The sequence below is a fragment of the Lissotriton helveticus genome, chromosome 2_1 (genome assembly GCF_964261635.1).
Source record: "Lissotriton helveticus chromosome 2_1, aLisHel1.1, whole genome shotgun sequence".
NCBI lineage: Eukaryota > Metazoa > Chordata > Amphibia > Caudata > Salamandridae > Lissotriton > Lissotriton helveticus.
Window position 1 is genome coordinate 1,184,409,941 of NC_136059.1, and position 17,555 is coordinate 1,184,427,495.

A 17,555-nucleotide genomic window follows, 5' to 3' on the forward strand; every position below is an offset into this window, starting at 1 on the left:
AAGTTACCTAATAGTCATAATTGTGGTTGTTTTTTATTACCTTTTGTATGATGTTTTAATGGATTTTAAATATACCAAGATATGATTTTTTTATGGATTTAAATGATGCTTAAACGATGTCTTTTGCCAATAGATGTTTTATGTTGTACTTTTATGGCTTTAATTTGCCGAATAAAGTTGATTTGACTGACTGACTATTAATGGACATGGCAAAAAGATAAGGGGGCATATTATCAAGGCCAACATTGCCGCTTTAACGGCCATTTTCGGACGAAAAGCGGCAATTGAATTACCTCAGTATTAGCAAGGACACACTAATAGGCATCAGCGCGTGTTTCCTTGTGTCAGCTGCCGTTTCACTAACGCCTCGCATCGGATCTGTAATGAGATGCAAAGTAGGCGTTCCCTCCGAAAACAACAGTGAAAAAGTCGCTAACCGCACATCGCGGTATTTGCAAGCCAGACCCTGACACCCATAGCGATATCAAAATCTACGCTAACCGCGGTTATCGCCGTAAGCTAACGTCTGCTAACTTTCAGTCTTAGCTATATGAATAAAGGGAGGTGAATTGTCAAGCTACGACCACCACGGCGTATCAACAATAAAATCCCTATCGCTGCAGTGTTATCGCTAGATTTTCAGCGATAATCCCACATTTCGCCGCTATCGCTGCATTATTTATCGCCTTGGAGATAAGGGATAATAATAACGCAATATCTCGGCGATGAAATGCAGCGATAACCGGCGATATTTAAAACAGCGCTAAGCGCACTTTTCGATAATTATTGCAGCTCCTTGTTAATATGCCCCTTTATCTTTATAGGATAGAGAAGTGTTAGCTAGAAGAGCCCATACGTGGATGGTTATCAGTTCAAATGGCTCCTTAAAATTTCAGACATATTTAGGAGAGTTAAATAGATGAAATCCAAATTATAACTTCTGATCTTCCGGCTTGGAAACTTGCAAATTTGTTTAATTCCCTGACTTACTTGAGATTGTCTAAAAGACTTAATTTCGTCTTTGTAATTATTATAGGGAAGACATTTGTCACATTGTTTGCTGCTGCCCAGCCCTATTAGAAGAGCGCAAAAGATTCTTAAAACCAGTTTTTTAATCGGAATATTATACTAACATGTTGATGAACAAATAAAGCCTGTCTTTAAGGGGAAGATTTGATATGCTCTGGAATTTTTTTTAAATATATGTCCATTGCTGAGTCTAATCTTGCAAAGTGTGAGCTGTAATGGTCACTGACAGGACTACGCCCAGTGTGTATCAGGTCTACATACATTGTGTTAGTTTTATTCTGAACAATTCATTTTACTGATATTCAACTTGTTAAACAAGATGGGTTTTTTCACTGCAATTATAATTTAGTTTTAGGATGAGATAAGATTTCATCAAAGGAACGTTGTACTTTTCCGACCATTTTTGAACAAATTGTTGTTTTAACCACTAATATTGTTAGTAGTATATTCTAGGTGTAATTGCACTAAGTAAGAGCAATAAGGTTTATGAACTGTAAAAACTGTGGATCAGTGTCCTCCTAATTAGCTCTTACTTTTAAGCTTATGAAAAGAATATTGAGGGTTTTCAAAAGTTTGAAGATGGTTTTTAAAATACTATTTATTTATGATGTGTTATTCAGAGATTAAATTGTGTTATATTGTAAGTTTTAATTAACTGAACGTAAAAATATCATATCATTAACTCTTTATTATAACCTAAAGGTGCAGTTAGTATGGTCGCGCTAATTCTTCCCTTTCCTGTTTCTTGCTCTACTAGAACCAGATATCAAAGATTTGTGAAAGGTGGGAAAAAATAAACGCTCTAGATACTCAGATGACAACCCTGCCCCTCGACTCCACAGCCCTGGTAGTTGTGTCTATGTTTGATAGCCAATGTCTAACTATAACCGTTTCATGATTTTTCTTAATGTGTCAGAACTTTTGTGTTGCTTTCCCTTGCGCTTTACCGAGCTCATGGGGTAAGTGGTGGCATTTGTTTTATGCCAAATCCTGATCAATATTGGCTCTACCCTACAAAGCCTCAGAAGCGATCCACTAGTAAAACTTCTAATAATACATTTTGTTTGACATTAGTTGCGCGATTTATGCACCCTACTGCTGCCATGTTAAATAGAAAAATCTATGCTTTATTGGCTATTAAATATACATGCATATTGGATAGAAGTAGATTATGATGCAAGAGTGCAGTCGGCAACTTGACTCATTGTGGTAGAACAGTACAGTTGAGGCCCCTTACCTGGGTGAATGGAAGTCACACCAGGCCCAACACTCTCCACAATGCCAGCTCCCTCGTGGCCAAGAATCGATGGGTAATTGTAGTTGGTCAGCATACCCTCCATTGGAAGGGTATCTGTATGGCAGATGGCGGTAGAGATGATCTAGGGGGAGAAAAAGCAGAACATAAGTTACATATAACTTGTTAAAGGTTAGAGGGATGAGCTAAGTATTTTCTGAGACTAAGGTCCATGGGGCGTATTAGCAAGAACTTTGTTAAAATTATCGCCGTTTTAGCGGCAGGAAACTGCCGCTAAAACGGCAATAATTTGCTTGCTAATTTGCGTTATAGAATTCCAATAGAAGCCCAGGTTAGATGTGCAGGACATCTTACCTGGGCTTCTATTGGAATTCTATAGCGCATATTAGCAAGCCCATTATCGCTGTTTTAGCTGCAGTTTCCTGCCACTAAAATGGCGATAATTTTAATGGGGTTCTTGCTAATATGCCACCAAACCTTTCTAAGAAGGCTAACACTATTCCACAGGTTTTGCTGCCCATTTAAGTTTGATTAATTGCTGTATTGATAATGGGGCACTGGGTGTGTTCCAGTAGTCCAGTTCAACGTAATATATTGATCTGCCAGAGCAAAACATGTGTCAGCTGTTTTGCAAGAACTGAGGTCAATAAACATTTGTTTCTTGTTCCAAATTGAACCATGATGTCTTCTTGAATATATTTATGATGTTGGGGTGTCACATTGATAAATCTTGTTAAAACATTTTTCGGGACTTAAATCACATAAATAACTCATATTAATAAAGTGTCAGATACAATAGATCTACCTTCCAGATAATTTAAGATTAAACATCCACTGCCTGTCTTTCCAGATTGGCTTGAATATACATTTGTTCTGAAAGTCTTTTAATGGCCTTGTATGCCATTCACACAGTTCTATGTGAACAGCTTAATTGCCCTTGTTGTTAGATTAGTGCTATACTAAAGTATTCTAAATAAAACAAATAAGGAAAATTAGAAGAAAAAAAGTGCATTCTGTTTTAGATTGTGGATGATGAGGTGTGATAAAGGTCATATATCATTACATGGTTTTACATTAGTCTTGCAAAACCAACAGTTGATGGACAGAATGTAGAACAATGTCATACATTCACCCCAGTACAGAGATCTGGACCTAAATCCATCGGTTTTTTTGCACTCCACACCACCCCAGTTCAGACATGGCCATATGCAAATCAGCCTTGACCCTGTGCCTCATGGGAACAGTCCAGCCCGAACTGCCAAGCCATGTCTTTCCTGAACCGGAATCAAGCATCCTAGGACCTGTTTCTGGCTATCAGCCGTCTTCAGCCAGGATAGCTTGACTCCAGTGGTGTGGAGAGCATGGGACTCACGTCTGAGCATACCCATCCCACTCGGGGTGACAAATGCAAAACCAACAGTTGATGGACAGAATGTGGAACAATGTCATACATTCACCCCAGTACGGAGATCTGGGCCTAAATCCATCGTTTTTTTGCACTCCACACCACCCCAGTTCAGACATGGCTATAGGCAAATCAGCCTTGACCCTGTGCCTCTACATTAGTCTTACCTGTGTCGATCATTGAATTATTGAAATATATTGTGTACATAAGCATATATGCCTTCATTACAAATAGTGCAAAGTGTTATTTCCACATGATTTTCAATGGTTATACCAATCCACAGAATGTGTGTTATGTTTGTGGTATTACTAGGAGGTGTTACAATACCTAGTGATACTTACACACTATTGTCTCTTGCTTTCTCGTTCACAAAATCCACCAGCTTAGAGAAGGTTGAATTTGTGAGTGAAACAGGATCAAGAATTCTGTAAAAACGGGAAACGGCCTTTATAATGCAAGCATTACTCTGCAATTCCCTTACTACTTATCATTTACCACGCATTGCCTTTACAATACAATGACAATGACTTTACCATGCATATACCTTACCTTTACACACACATGCCCTTAGGGCATGTGTGCGCGCAAAATATGTGCACAGATACATTTCAGGGGTGCAACAAGGTGTGCTTTTGACACCCTTGCACCCTGAAATTGTATGCTCAATTTCCGAGGACCTATTGGTACTTGCAAATTGCGCATGCAATTTCCCATTTATTTCTATGGGCCTGGAGGTAAGCCATTCCTTATTTGCGACTTGCAACTTGCGAGTCACAAATAAGGAATGTGTAGGAATCGCTATTTTTAGAGCGATTCCTACATGCATAGGCTTTTGTGAGTCCTTAATTGCGATTCCTTAATTATCGTAATTAAGAAATCTCAAAATCCTACCTTGATGCATGAGCCAATTAGTGCACTAAATGAAAAGAATTTTTCATATTTTGCCTTGGCCCTTTGAAGGAATTCTCAACTATCCAATGAAGGGCGTGGATGAGAGGTCCATGGGTCCAGATGACATCCTTCTGGCGACCCGAGTACAACTGTCCTGAATTGACATGTGATTGTTGTTCATGATAGGGATAGAGTGTGGCAGGGACAAACATAGACATTATTGTGTGATTTACAAAAAATTTAGGAGCAATGCAAAAATTAACATTAATTTTCGCGAGAGGTGGGAATCGTTGATTTTATCACATCGACCTTTTAAAAAAATCTTCTCTGGAAATTACCACGTTTCCCTGCTCGATCAACTGCCCTGCATATCCAATCTCTTGAAATTATCGAAGCGTTATCCTATTGGACGACCTAACAGCCCTGCATATCCAGTCTCTTGACACTAGCAATGCACATTCTATGGGACAACTTAACAGCAATGCATGTCCATTCTCTTGAAATTACAGATGCACATCCTATGGGACGACCTAACAGCCCTGCAAAGCCTATCTTTCGAAATTACCAATGCGCATCCTATGGGACGACCTAACAACCCTGCATATTCAATCTCTTGAAATTAAGAATGTGCATCCTATGAGACGACCTAACAGCCCTGCATATCCAGTCTCTTGAAATTACCAATGCGCATCTTATGGGACGACCTAACAGCCCTGTATGTCCAATCTCTTGAAATTACCAATGCACATTACATAGGACGACATAACAACCCTGCATATCCTGTCTCTTGAAATTATCAAAGCGCATCCTATGGGACGACTTAACAGTCCTGCATATCCAGTCTCTTGAAATTACCAATGCTCAACCTATGGGATGACCTAACAGCACTGAATATCCAATCTCTTGAAATTACCAATGCGCATCGTATGGGACGACCTAACAAACCGGCATATCCTGTGTCTTTAAATTACCAATGCACATCCTATGGGATGACCTAACAGCCCTGCATATCCAGTCTCTTGAAATTACTAATGCGCATCCTATGGGATGACCTAACAGCACTGCATATCCTATCTCTTGAAATTACATAAGCGCATCCAATGGGACAACCTAACAGCACTTCATATCCTATCTCTTGAAATTACCAATGCGCATCCAATGGGATGACCCAACAGCGCTGCAAATCCAGTCTCTTGAAATTAACAAAGCACATCCTTTGGGAGGACCTAACAGCACTGCATATCCAATCTCTTGAAATTACCAATGCGCATCCTATGGCACGACCTAACAAGTCCTGCATATCCAGTCTATTGAAATTACCAATGCGCATCCTATGGGATGACCTAACAGCACTGCATATCCAATCTCATGAAATTACCAAAGCGCATCCTACGGGAAGACCTAACAGCCCTGCACATCCTATCTCTTCAAATTACCAAAGCGCATCCTATGGGACGACCTAACAGCCCTGCAATGCCTATCTTTTGAAATTACCAATGCGCATCCTATGGGACGACCTAACAACCCTGCATATTCAATCTGTTGAAATTAACAATGTGCATCCTATGAGACGACCTAACAGCCCTGCATATCCAGTCTCTTGGAATTACCAATGCGCATCTTATGGGACGACCTAACAGCCCTGTATGTCCAATCTCTTGAAATTACCATTGCACATTACATAGGACGACATAACAACCCTGCATATCCTGTCTCTTGAAATTATCAATGGGCATCCTATGGGATGACCTAACAGCCCTGCATATCCATTCTCTTGAAATTATCAAAGTGCATCCTATGGGACGACTTAACAGTCCTGCATATCCAGTCTCTTGAAATTACCAATGCGCAACCTATGGGATGACCTAACAGCACTGTATATCCTATCTCTTGAAATTACCAAAGCGCATCCTATCGGACGACTGAACAGCACTGCATATCCAGTCTCTTGAAATTACCAAAGCACATCCTATGGGACGACCTAACAGCACTGCATATCCAGTCTCTTGAAATTACCAATGCACATCCTATGGGATGACCTAACAGCCCTGCATATCCAGTCTCTTGAAATTACTAATGGGTATCCTATGGGATGAACTAACAGCACTGAATATCCTATCTCTTGAAATTACATAAGCGCATCCAATGGGACAACCTAACAGCACTTCATATCCTATCTCTTGAAATTACCAATGCGCATCCAATGGGATGACCCAACAGCGCTGCAAATCCAGTCTCTTGAAATTAACAAAGCACATCCTTTGGGAGGACCTAACAGCACTGCATATCAAATCTCTTGAAATTACCAATGCGCATCCTATGGGACAAACTAACAAACCTGGATATCCATTCCCTTGAAATTACCAATGCGCATCAAATGGGACGACCTAACAGCCCTGCATATCCTATCTCTTGAAATTACCAAAGCACATCCTATTGGACGACCTAACAGCCCTGCATATCCAATCTCTTGAAATTACCAATGCGCACCCTATAGGACGACTTGACAGCCCTGCATATCCAATCTCTTGAAATTACCAATGCGCATTCTATGGGATGACCTAACATCCCTGCATATCCAGTCTCTTGAAATTACCAATGCGCAACCTATGGGACGAACTAACAGCCCTGCATATCCAGTCTCTTGAAATATCCAATATGCATCATATGGAACGACCTAACAGCCCTGCATATCCTATCTCTTGAAATTACCAATGCGCATCCTATGGCATGACCTAACAAGTCCTGCATATCCAGTCTATTGAAATTACCAATGCGCATCCTATGGGATGACCTAACAGCACTGCATATCCAATCTCATGAAATTACCAAAGCGCATCCTACGGGAAGACCTAACAGCCCTGCACATCCTATCTCTTCAAATTACCAAAGCGCATCCTATGGGACGACCTAACAGCCCTGCATATCCAATGTCTTGAAATTACCAATGCTCATCCTATGGGATGAACTAACAGCACTGCATATCTAGTCTCTTGAAATTACCAGTGCGCATCCTATGGGACGACCTAACAGCCCTGCATATCCAGTCTCTTGAAATTACCAATGCGCAACCTATGGGACGAACTAACAGCCCTGCATATCCAGTCTCTTGAAATATCCAATATGCATCATATGGAACGACCTAACAGCCCTGCATATCCTATCTCTTGAAATTACCAATGCGCATCCTATGGCACGACCTAACAAGTCCTGCATATCCAGTCTATTGAAATTACCAATGCGCATCCTATGGGATGACCTAACAGCACTGCATATCCAATCTCATGAAATTACCAAAGCGCATCCTATGGGAAGACCTAACAGCCCTGCACATCCTATCTCTTCAAATTACCAAAGCGCATCCTATGGGACGACCTAACAGCCCTGCATATCCACTGTCTTGAAATTACCAATGCTCATCCTATGGGATGAACTAACAGCCCTGCATATCCAATCTCTTGAAATTACCAGAGCGCATCCTACGGGACAGCCCAACAGCCCTGCATATCCAGTCTCTTGAAATTACCAATGAACATCCTGCGGGACGACCTAACAGCCCTGCATATCCAGTCTCTTGAAATTACTAATGCGCATCCTATGGGATGACCTAACAGCACTGCATATCCTATCTCTTGAAATTACATAAGCGCATCCAATGGGACAACCTAACAGCACTTCATATCCTATCTCTTGAAATTACCAATGCGCATCCAATGGGATGACCCAACAGCGCTGCAAATCCAGTCTCTTGAAATTAACAAAGCACATCCTTTGGGAGGACCTAACAGCACTGCATATCCAATCTCTTGAAATTACCAATGTGCATCCTATGGCACGACCTAACAAGTCCTGCATATCCAGTCTATTGAAATTACCAATGCGCATCCTATGGGATGACCTAACAGCACTGCATATCCAATCTCATGAAATTACCAAAGCGCATCCTACGGGAAGACCTAACAGCCCTGCACATCCTATCTCTTCAAATTACCAAAGCGCATCCTATGGGACGACCTAACAGCCCTGCAAAGCCTATCTTTTGAAATTACCAATGCGCATCCTATGGGACGACCTAACAACCCTGCATATTCAATCTCTTGAAATTAACAATGTGCATCCTATGAGACGACCTTACAGCCCTGCATATCCAGTCTCTTGAAATTACCAATGCGCATCTTATGGGACGACCTAACAGCCCTGTATGTCCAATCTCTTGAAATTACCAATGCACATTACATAGGACGACATAACAACCCTGCATATCCTGTCTCTTGAAATTATCAATGGGCATCCTATGGGACGACCTAACAGCCCTGCATATCCATTCTCTTGAAATTACCAAAGCGTATCCTATGGGACGACTGAACAGCACTGCATATCCAGTCTCTTGAAATTACCAAAGCACATCCTATGGGACGACCTAACAGCACTGCATATCCAGTCTCTTGAAATTACCAATGAACATCCTGCGGGACGACCTAACAGCCCTGCATATCCAGTCTCTTGAAATTACTAATGCGCATCCTATGGGATGACCTAACAGCACTGCATATCCTATCTCTTGAAATTACATAAGCGCATCCAATGGGACAACCTAACAGCACTTCATATCCTATCTCTTGAAATTACCAATGCGCATCCAATGGGATGACCCAACAGCGCTGCAAATCCAGTCTCTTGAAATTAACAAAGCACATCCTTTGGGAGGACCTAACAGCACTGCATATCCAATCTCTTGAAATTACCAATGTGCATCCTATGGCACGACCTAACAAGTCCTGCATATCCAGTCTATTGAAATTACCAATGCGCATCCTATGGGATGACCTAACAGCACTGCATATCCAATCTCATGAAATTACCAAAGCGCATCCTACGGGAAGACCTAATAGCCCTGCACATCCTATCTCTTCAAATTACCAAAGCGCATCCTATGGGACGACCTAACAGCCCTGCAAAGCCTATCTTTTGAAATTACCAATGCGCATCCTATGGGACGACCTAACAACCCTGCATATTCAATCTCTTGAAATTAACAATGTGCATCCTATGAGACGACCTTACAGCCCTGCATATCCAGTCTCTTGAAATTACCAATGCGCATCTTATGGGACGACCTAACAGCCCTGTATGTCCAATCTCTTGAAATTACCAATGCACATTACATAGGACGACATAACAACCCTGCATATCCTGTCTCTTGAAATTATCAATGGGCATCCTATGGGACGACCTAACAGCCCTGCATATCCATTCTCTTGAAATTACCAAAGCGCATCCTATGGGACGACTGAACAGCACTGCATATCCAGTCTCTTGAAATTACCAAAGCACATCCTATGGGACGACCTAACAGCACTGCATATCCAGTCTCTTGAAATTACCAATGCACATCCTATGGGATGACCTAACAGCCCTGCATATCCAGTCTCTTGAAATTACTAATGGGCATCCTATGGGATGAACTAACAGCACTGCATATCCTATCTCTTGAAATTACATAAGCGCATCCAATGGGACAACCTAACAGCACTTCATATCCTATCTCTTGAAATTACCAATGCGCAGCCAATGGGATGACCCAACAGCGCTGCAAATCCAGTCTCTTGAAATTAACAAAGCACATCCTTTGGGAGGACCTAACAGCACTGCATATCAAATCTCTTGAAATTACCAATGCGCATCCTATGGGACAAACTAACAAACCTGGATATCCATTCCCTTGAAATTACCAATGCGCATCAAATGGGACCACCTAACAGCCCTGCATATCCTATCTCTTGAAATTACCAAAGCACATCCTATTGGATGACCTAACAGCCCTGCATATCCAATCTCTTGAAATTACCAATGCGCACCCTATGGGACGACCTGACAGCCCTGCATATCCAATCTCTTGAAATTACCAATGCGCATTCTATGGGATGACCTAACATCCCTGCATATCCAGTCTCTTGAAATTACCAATGCGCAACCTATGGGACGAACTAACAGCCCTGCATATCCAGTCTCTTGAAATATCCAATATGCATCATATGGAACGACCTAACAGCCCTGCATATCCTATCTCTTGAAATTACCAATGCGCATCCTATGGCACGACCTAACAAGTCCTGCATATCCAGTCTATTGAAATTACCAATGCGCATCCTATGGGATGACCTAACAGCACTGCATATCCAATCTCATGAAATTACCAAAGCGCATCCTACGGGAAGACCTAACAGCCCTGCACATCCTATCTCTTCAAATTACCAAAGCGCATCCTATGGGACGACCTAACAGCCCTGCATATCCAATGTCTTGAAATTACCAATGCTCATCCTATGGGATGAACTAACAGCACTGCATATCTAGTCTCTTGAAATTACCAGTGCGCATCCTATGGGCGACCTAACAGCCCTGCATATCCAATCTCTTGAAATTACCAGAGCGCATCCTATGGGACAGCCCAACAGCCCTGCATATCCAGTCTCTTGAAATTACCAATGAACATCCTGCGGGACGACCAAACAGCCCTGCATATCCTATCTCTTGAAATTAGCAAAGTGCATCCTATGGGACGACCTACCAGCCCTGCTTATCCAGTCTCATGATTATACCAATGCACATCCTATGGGACGACCTAACAGCCTTGCATATCCAATCTTGAAATTACCAATGCACATCCTATGGGACGACCTAACAACCCTGCATATCCAATCTCTTGACATTACCAACGCGCATCCTATAGGATGGCCTAACAGCCCTGCATATCCAGTCTCTTGAAATTACCAAAGCGCATCCTATAGGATGGCCTAACAGCCCTGCATATCCAGTCTCTTGAAATTACCAAAGCGCATCCTATAGGACGACCTAACAACCCTGCATATCCTATCTCTTGAAATTACCAATGCGCATCCTATGGAACAACCTCACAGCCCTGCATATCCTATCTCTTGAAATTACCAAACGTGCATCTTATGGGACAACCTAACAGCCCTGAATATCCAGTCTCTTGAAATTACCAAAGCGCATCCTATGGGATGACCTAACAGCCCTACATATCCAATCTCTTGAAATTACCAAAGCGCATCCTATGGGACGACCTAACAGCCTTGCATATCCAGTCTCTTGAAATTACCAATGCACATCCTGTGGGACGACCTAACAGCCCTGCATATCCTATCTCTTGAAATTGGCAAAGTGCATCCTATGGGACGACCTGACAGTCTTGCATATCCAGTCTTTTGATTTTACCAATGCACATCCTATGGGACGACCTAACAGCCCTGCATATCCAATCTTGAAATTACAAATGCACATACTATGGGACGACCTAACAACCCTCCACATCCAAACTCTTGACATTACCAAAGAGCATCCTATAGGACGGCCTAACAGCCCCGCATATCCAGTCTCTTGAAATTACCAAAGGGCATCCTATAGGACGACCTAACAGCCCTGCATGTCCTATGTCTTGAAATTACCAAAGCGCATCCTATGGGACAAACTAACAGCCCTGCATATCCAATCTTGAAATTACCAATGTGCATCCTATGGGACGACCTAACAACCCTGTATATCCAATATCTTAAAATGACCAATGCGCATCCTATTGGACGAACTAACAGCCCTACATTTCCAATCTCTTGAAATTACCGAAAGCGCATCCTATGGGACGACCTAACAGCCCTGCATATCCAATATCTTGAAATTACCAAAGCGCATCCTATGAGACAAACTAACAGCCATGCATATCCAATCTTGAAATTACCAATGTGCATCCTATGGGACGACCTAACAACCCTGCATATCCAGTCTCTTTAAATTACCAAAGCGTATCCTATGGGACGACCTAACAACACTGCATATCCAGTCTCTTGAAATTACCACAGCACTTCCTATGAGACGAACTAACAGCCCTGCATATCCAATATCTTAAAATTACCAACGGGCATTCTATGGGACGACCTACCAGCACTGCATATCCAATCTCTTGAAATTACCAATGCGCATCCTATGGGACGACCTAACAGCACTGCATATATAGTCTCTTGAAATTACCAGTGCACATCTTATGGGACGACCTAACAACCTTGCATATCCTATCTCTTGAAATTACCAATGCGCATCCTATGGAACAACCTCACAGCCCTGCATATCCTATCTCTTGAAATTACCAAACGTGCATCTTATGGGACAACCTAACAGCCCTGCATATCCTATATCTTGAAATTACCAAAGCGCATCCTATGGGACGACCAAACAGCCCTGAATATCCAGTCTCTTGAAATTACCAAAGCGCATCCTATGGGATGACCTAACAGCCCTACATATCCAATCTCTTAAAATTACCAAAGCGCATCCTATGGGACGACCTAACAGCCTTGCATATCCAGTCTCTTGAAATTACCAATGCACATCCTGTGGGACGACCTAACGGCCCTGCATATGCTATCTCTTGAAATTAGCAAAGTGCATCCTATGGGACGACCTGACAGTCTTGCATATCCAGTCTTTTGATTTTACCAATGCACATCCTATGGGACGACCTAACAGCCCTGCATATCCAATCTTGAAATTACAAATGCACATACTATGGGACGACCTAACAACCCTCCACATCCAAACTCTTGACATTACCAAAGAGCATCCTATAGGACGGCCTAACAGCCCTGCATATCCAGTCTCTTGAAATTACCAAAGGGCATCCTATAGGACGACCTAACAGCCTTGCATGTCCTATGTCTTGAAATTACCAAAGCGCATCCTATGGGACAAACTAACAGCCCTGCATATCCAATCTTGAAATTACCAATGTGCATCCTATGGGACGACCTAACAACCCTGTATATCCAATATCTTAAAATGACCAATGCGCATCCTATTGGACGAACTAACAGCCCTACATTTCCAATCTCATGAAATTACCGAAAGCGCATCCTATGGGACGACCTAACAGCCCTGCATATCCAATATCTTGAAATTACCAAAGCGCATCCTATGGGACAAACTAACAGCCATGCATATCCAATCTTGAAATTACCAATGTGCATCCTATGGGACGTCCTAACAACCCTGCATATCCAGTCTCTTTAAATTACCAAAGCGTATCCTATGGGACGACCTAACAACACTGCATATCCAATCTCTTGAAATTACCACAGCACTTCCTATGAGACGACCTAACAGCCCTGCATATCCAATATCTTAAAATTACCAACGTGCATCCTATGGGACGACCTACCAGCACTGCATATCCAATCTCTTGAAATTACCAATGCGCATCCTATGGGACGACCTAACAACACTGCATATATAGTCTCTTGAAATTACCAGTGCACATCTTATGGGACGACCTAACAACCCTGCACACCCTATCTCTTGAAATTACCAATGCGCATCCTATGGAACAACCTCACAGCCCTGCATATCCTATCTCTTGAAATTACCAAACGTGCATCTTATGGGACAACCTAACAGCCCTGCATATCCTATATCTTGAAATTACCAAAGCGCATCCTATGGGACGACCAAACAGCCCTGAATATCCAGTCTCTTGAAATTACCAAAGCGCATCCTATGGGATGACCTAACAGCCCTACATATCCAATCTCTTGAAATTACCAAAGCGCATCCTATGGGACGACCTAACAGCCTTGCATATCCAGTCTCTTGAAATTACCAATGCACATCCTGTGGGACGACCTAACGGCCCTGCATATGCTATCTCTTGAAATTAGCAAAGTGCATCCTATGGGACGACCTGACAGTCTTGCATATCCAGTCTTTTGATTTTACCAATGCACATCCTATGGGACGACCTAACAGCCCTGCATATCCAATCTTGAAATTACAAATGCACATACTATGGGACGACCTAACAACCCTCCACATCCAAACTCTTGACATTACCAAAGAGCATCCTATAGGACGGCCTAACAGCCCTGCATATCCAGTCTCTTGAAATTACCAAAGGGCATCCTATAGGACGACCTAACAGCCTTGCATGTCCTATGTCTTGAAATTACCAAAGCGCATCCTATGGGACAAACTAACAGCCCTGCATATCCAATCTTGAAATTACCAATGTGCATCCTATGGGACGACCTAACAACCCTGTATATCCAATATCTTAAAATGACCAATGCGCATCCTATTGGACGAACTAACAGCCCAACATTTCCAATCTCATGAAATTACCGAAAGCGCATCCTATGGGACGACCTAACAGCCCTGCATATCCAATATCTTGAAATTACCAAAGCACATCCTATGGGACAAACTAACACCCATGCATATCCAATCTTGAAATTACCAATGTGCATCCTATGGGACGACCTAACAACCCTGCATTTCCAGTCTCTTTAAATTACCAAAGCGTATCCTATGGGACGACCTAACAACACTGCATATCCAGTCTCTTGAAATTACCACAGCACTTCCTATGAGACGACCTAACAGCCCTGCATATCCAATATCTTAAAATTACCAACGTGCATCCTATGGGACGACCTAACAACCCTGCATATCTAGTCTCTTTAAATTACCAAAGCGTATCCTATGGGACGACCTAACAACCCTGCATATCCAGTCTCTTGAAATTACCACAGCACTTCCTATGGGACGACCTAACAGCCCTGCATATCCAATATCTTAAAATTACCAACGTGCATCCTATGGGACGACCTAACAACCCTGTATATCCAGTCTCTTGAAATTACCAAAGCGCATCCTATGGGACGACCTAACAGCCCTGCATATCCAATCTTGAAATTACCAATGCGCAACCTATGGGACGACCTAACAACCCTGCATATCCAGTCTCGTGAAATTACCAAAGTGTATCCTATGGGACGACCTAACAGCCCTGCATATCCAATCTCTTGAAATTACCAAAGCGCATTCTATGGGACGACCTAACAGCCCCGCTTATCCAATCTCTTGAAATTACCAATGCACATTCTATGGGACGACCTAACAGCCCTGCATATCCAAACTTTAAATTACCAATGCACATTCTATGGGACGACCTAACAGCCCTGCATATCCAATCTCTTGAAATTACCAAAGCGCATCCTATGGGACGACCTGACAGCCCTGCATATCCAGTCTCTTCAAATTACCAATGATCCTCACATAGGGCATCTAACAGCCCTGCATATCCTATCCCTGGACCTGGAGCTGCTCCTCGTACAGGACGACCTAACTGCCCTGCTGATCTCACATTGGTAAAAGTGACAGTGGGGCTAAAAAGATCTGCATAGGATATCAACATTAGAGAGACATCAAAAATACGGGTTCAGTTTGCTCCTTCAAAGACTACCTCGTTCCAGGCAATAACTAGTTGATTTTCCTTCAAGATTATTTGTACCTAATCATCAAGTCTCATGAAGGTATCAAGTTACTAATATTTTACTACATAAGCAGTCGTGATTCTTGTACTGCTAATGTGTGAACTGCTATTTTTCATAAGCTGAGTCAGTGATTTCTGTGTGTTAGGAAACTTTAGCTGAGTCATGGTCGGCATCACAGAAAATGGTGGCAATCCACGAAACAATTTAGTGATGGTTTTGCGATTCTTTAGGTTGCATTTGGAATTGGTGCAGTAATACAGTCTTGCAGAGAAACTGTCGCTAACATCTGGAAAGTAAGGGCCTCATTTATGAGGTTTTGCCGTAGGGAAGATAAGATACAGCGCATTCCTGTCCTTTTCCCCAGCGCCGGCGCACAATGGTGCAAGGGTGCCTGCGTTGCGGGGATGATTATTTTTGTACAGTAAGGGACACCTTTCTGTACAAAAATAATCACAAGAGGCTTTTCCTCTTTCTATGTGTGCTTCAGAATGCAGCACACATAGAAAAAGGAAAAATGAGGATAAATAAAGTTATTTCTTCCTGTTGCGCCTCCCTTACGCCTCCCCTGTGGAGCGTAAGCTTTTAGCACTGCCTCAGATTTAGGATTTCTCGTAAATCTGGGGCAGTGTCAAAAGGTCATGGATGTTGCTGGGAATGCCCCAGGCCACACCCATTGCACACCCCTTTTATGCAGAACACTGTGTTAAAGGGACTGATATTTATCAAGCAGCATTAAGCCAAAATAAGTGGCTTAGTGCTGCCTGATAAATATCATGCAGGCTTCTGCGACATGAAACTTCACAAAAAGTGACGTTCTGATGGCGCAAGGGGCCTCATAAATGAGGCCCTAATTTACGCTAACAAGTACTGCGCATGCATCAGATTCTCTGCACTTTGAACCGGTTTCTGGACTTCAGAATTACCTGTTCCAAAGGCGAAGAAAGTCTGTGATATGAATCAAGTTCAAAATATGCCGCCACCAATTTTTTTCAAAACAAAATACATGGAAATTGTAGTTTAATAGAGTTGGTACCTTAATGCGGATTTCATTAGCCTTGGGCGGCGCCACTTCGATCTCCTCTACCTTCAGGGGTTGGTGAGGCCCCCAGCAAATCGCTGCCCGACATTTTATGACCTGTGGAAGTATCAGAGAAATATAACTTCATTAAGGAGAAGCTTGGGCGCGCAGTGAACTTCATTCTCAAAACGCATGTTTTTCCCTGCCATTTACAGCACCCAATTCTCAGGTAGACCAGCTAGCATATACTAGCTCTACAGCCACTGAACCCCTACAAGAGAATCACTCTTCATCTCCCGCGTTTCCTCATCTCAGCTAATGTAATCTCACTCATCCTTCTTTTGGTGGCCAAAGCGGTTCTTGAATGTGGGTTTGTAAAGCGCTAGAATCGACTCCCGAAGGAGTATCTCTGCGCTGTAGACCGCTGGGGAACCCGTCCTAGCTTTCCCTGTGAGATGGTCCCTACTGGGTATCTCCAAGGTGAAGCCAGGCATCCCCGGCGTATGTGGGGGGCCGTTGTGGAGATGAGGCAAGCTAATGCCCAGAGTTGCCTAGTGTGATCCCTAGTTAGAGTAGGCACCGAGGTGAGAATTATCGAGTCCGTTGATCCTGGTCCAA

General features: G+C 42.6%; 1 protein-coding gene across 1 annotated transcript in view; it reads right to left on the reverse strand.

Moving 5' to 3' along the window:
* Nucleotides 1-17,555, reverse strand: part of LOC144818536 (alcohol dehydrogenase 1-like) — a 78,817-nt gene that overhangs the window by 44,039 nt on the left and 17,223 nt on the right. Inside the window, exons 2-3 of the mRNA XM_078676056.1 lie at nucleotides 16,953-17,054; nucleotides 2,267-2,408 (exon numbers count right to left, since the gene is read on the reverse strand). Of these exons, the coding sequence (XP_078532182.1) occupies nucleotides 2,267-2,408; nucleotides 16,953-17,054 (244 nt within the window). The remainder of the gene's footprint in view (nucleotides 1-2,266; nucleotides 2,409-16,952; nucleotides 17,055-17,555) is intronic.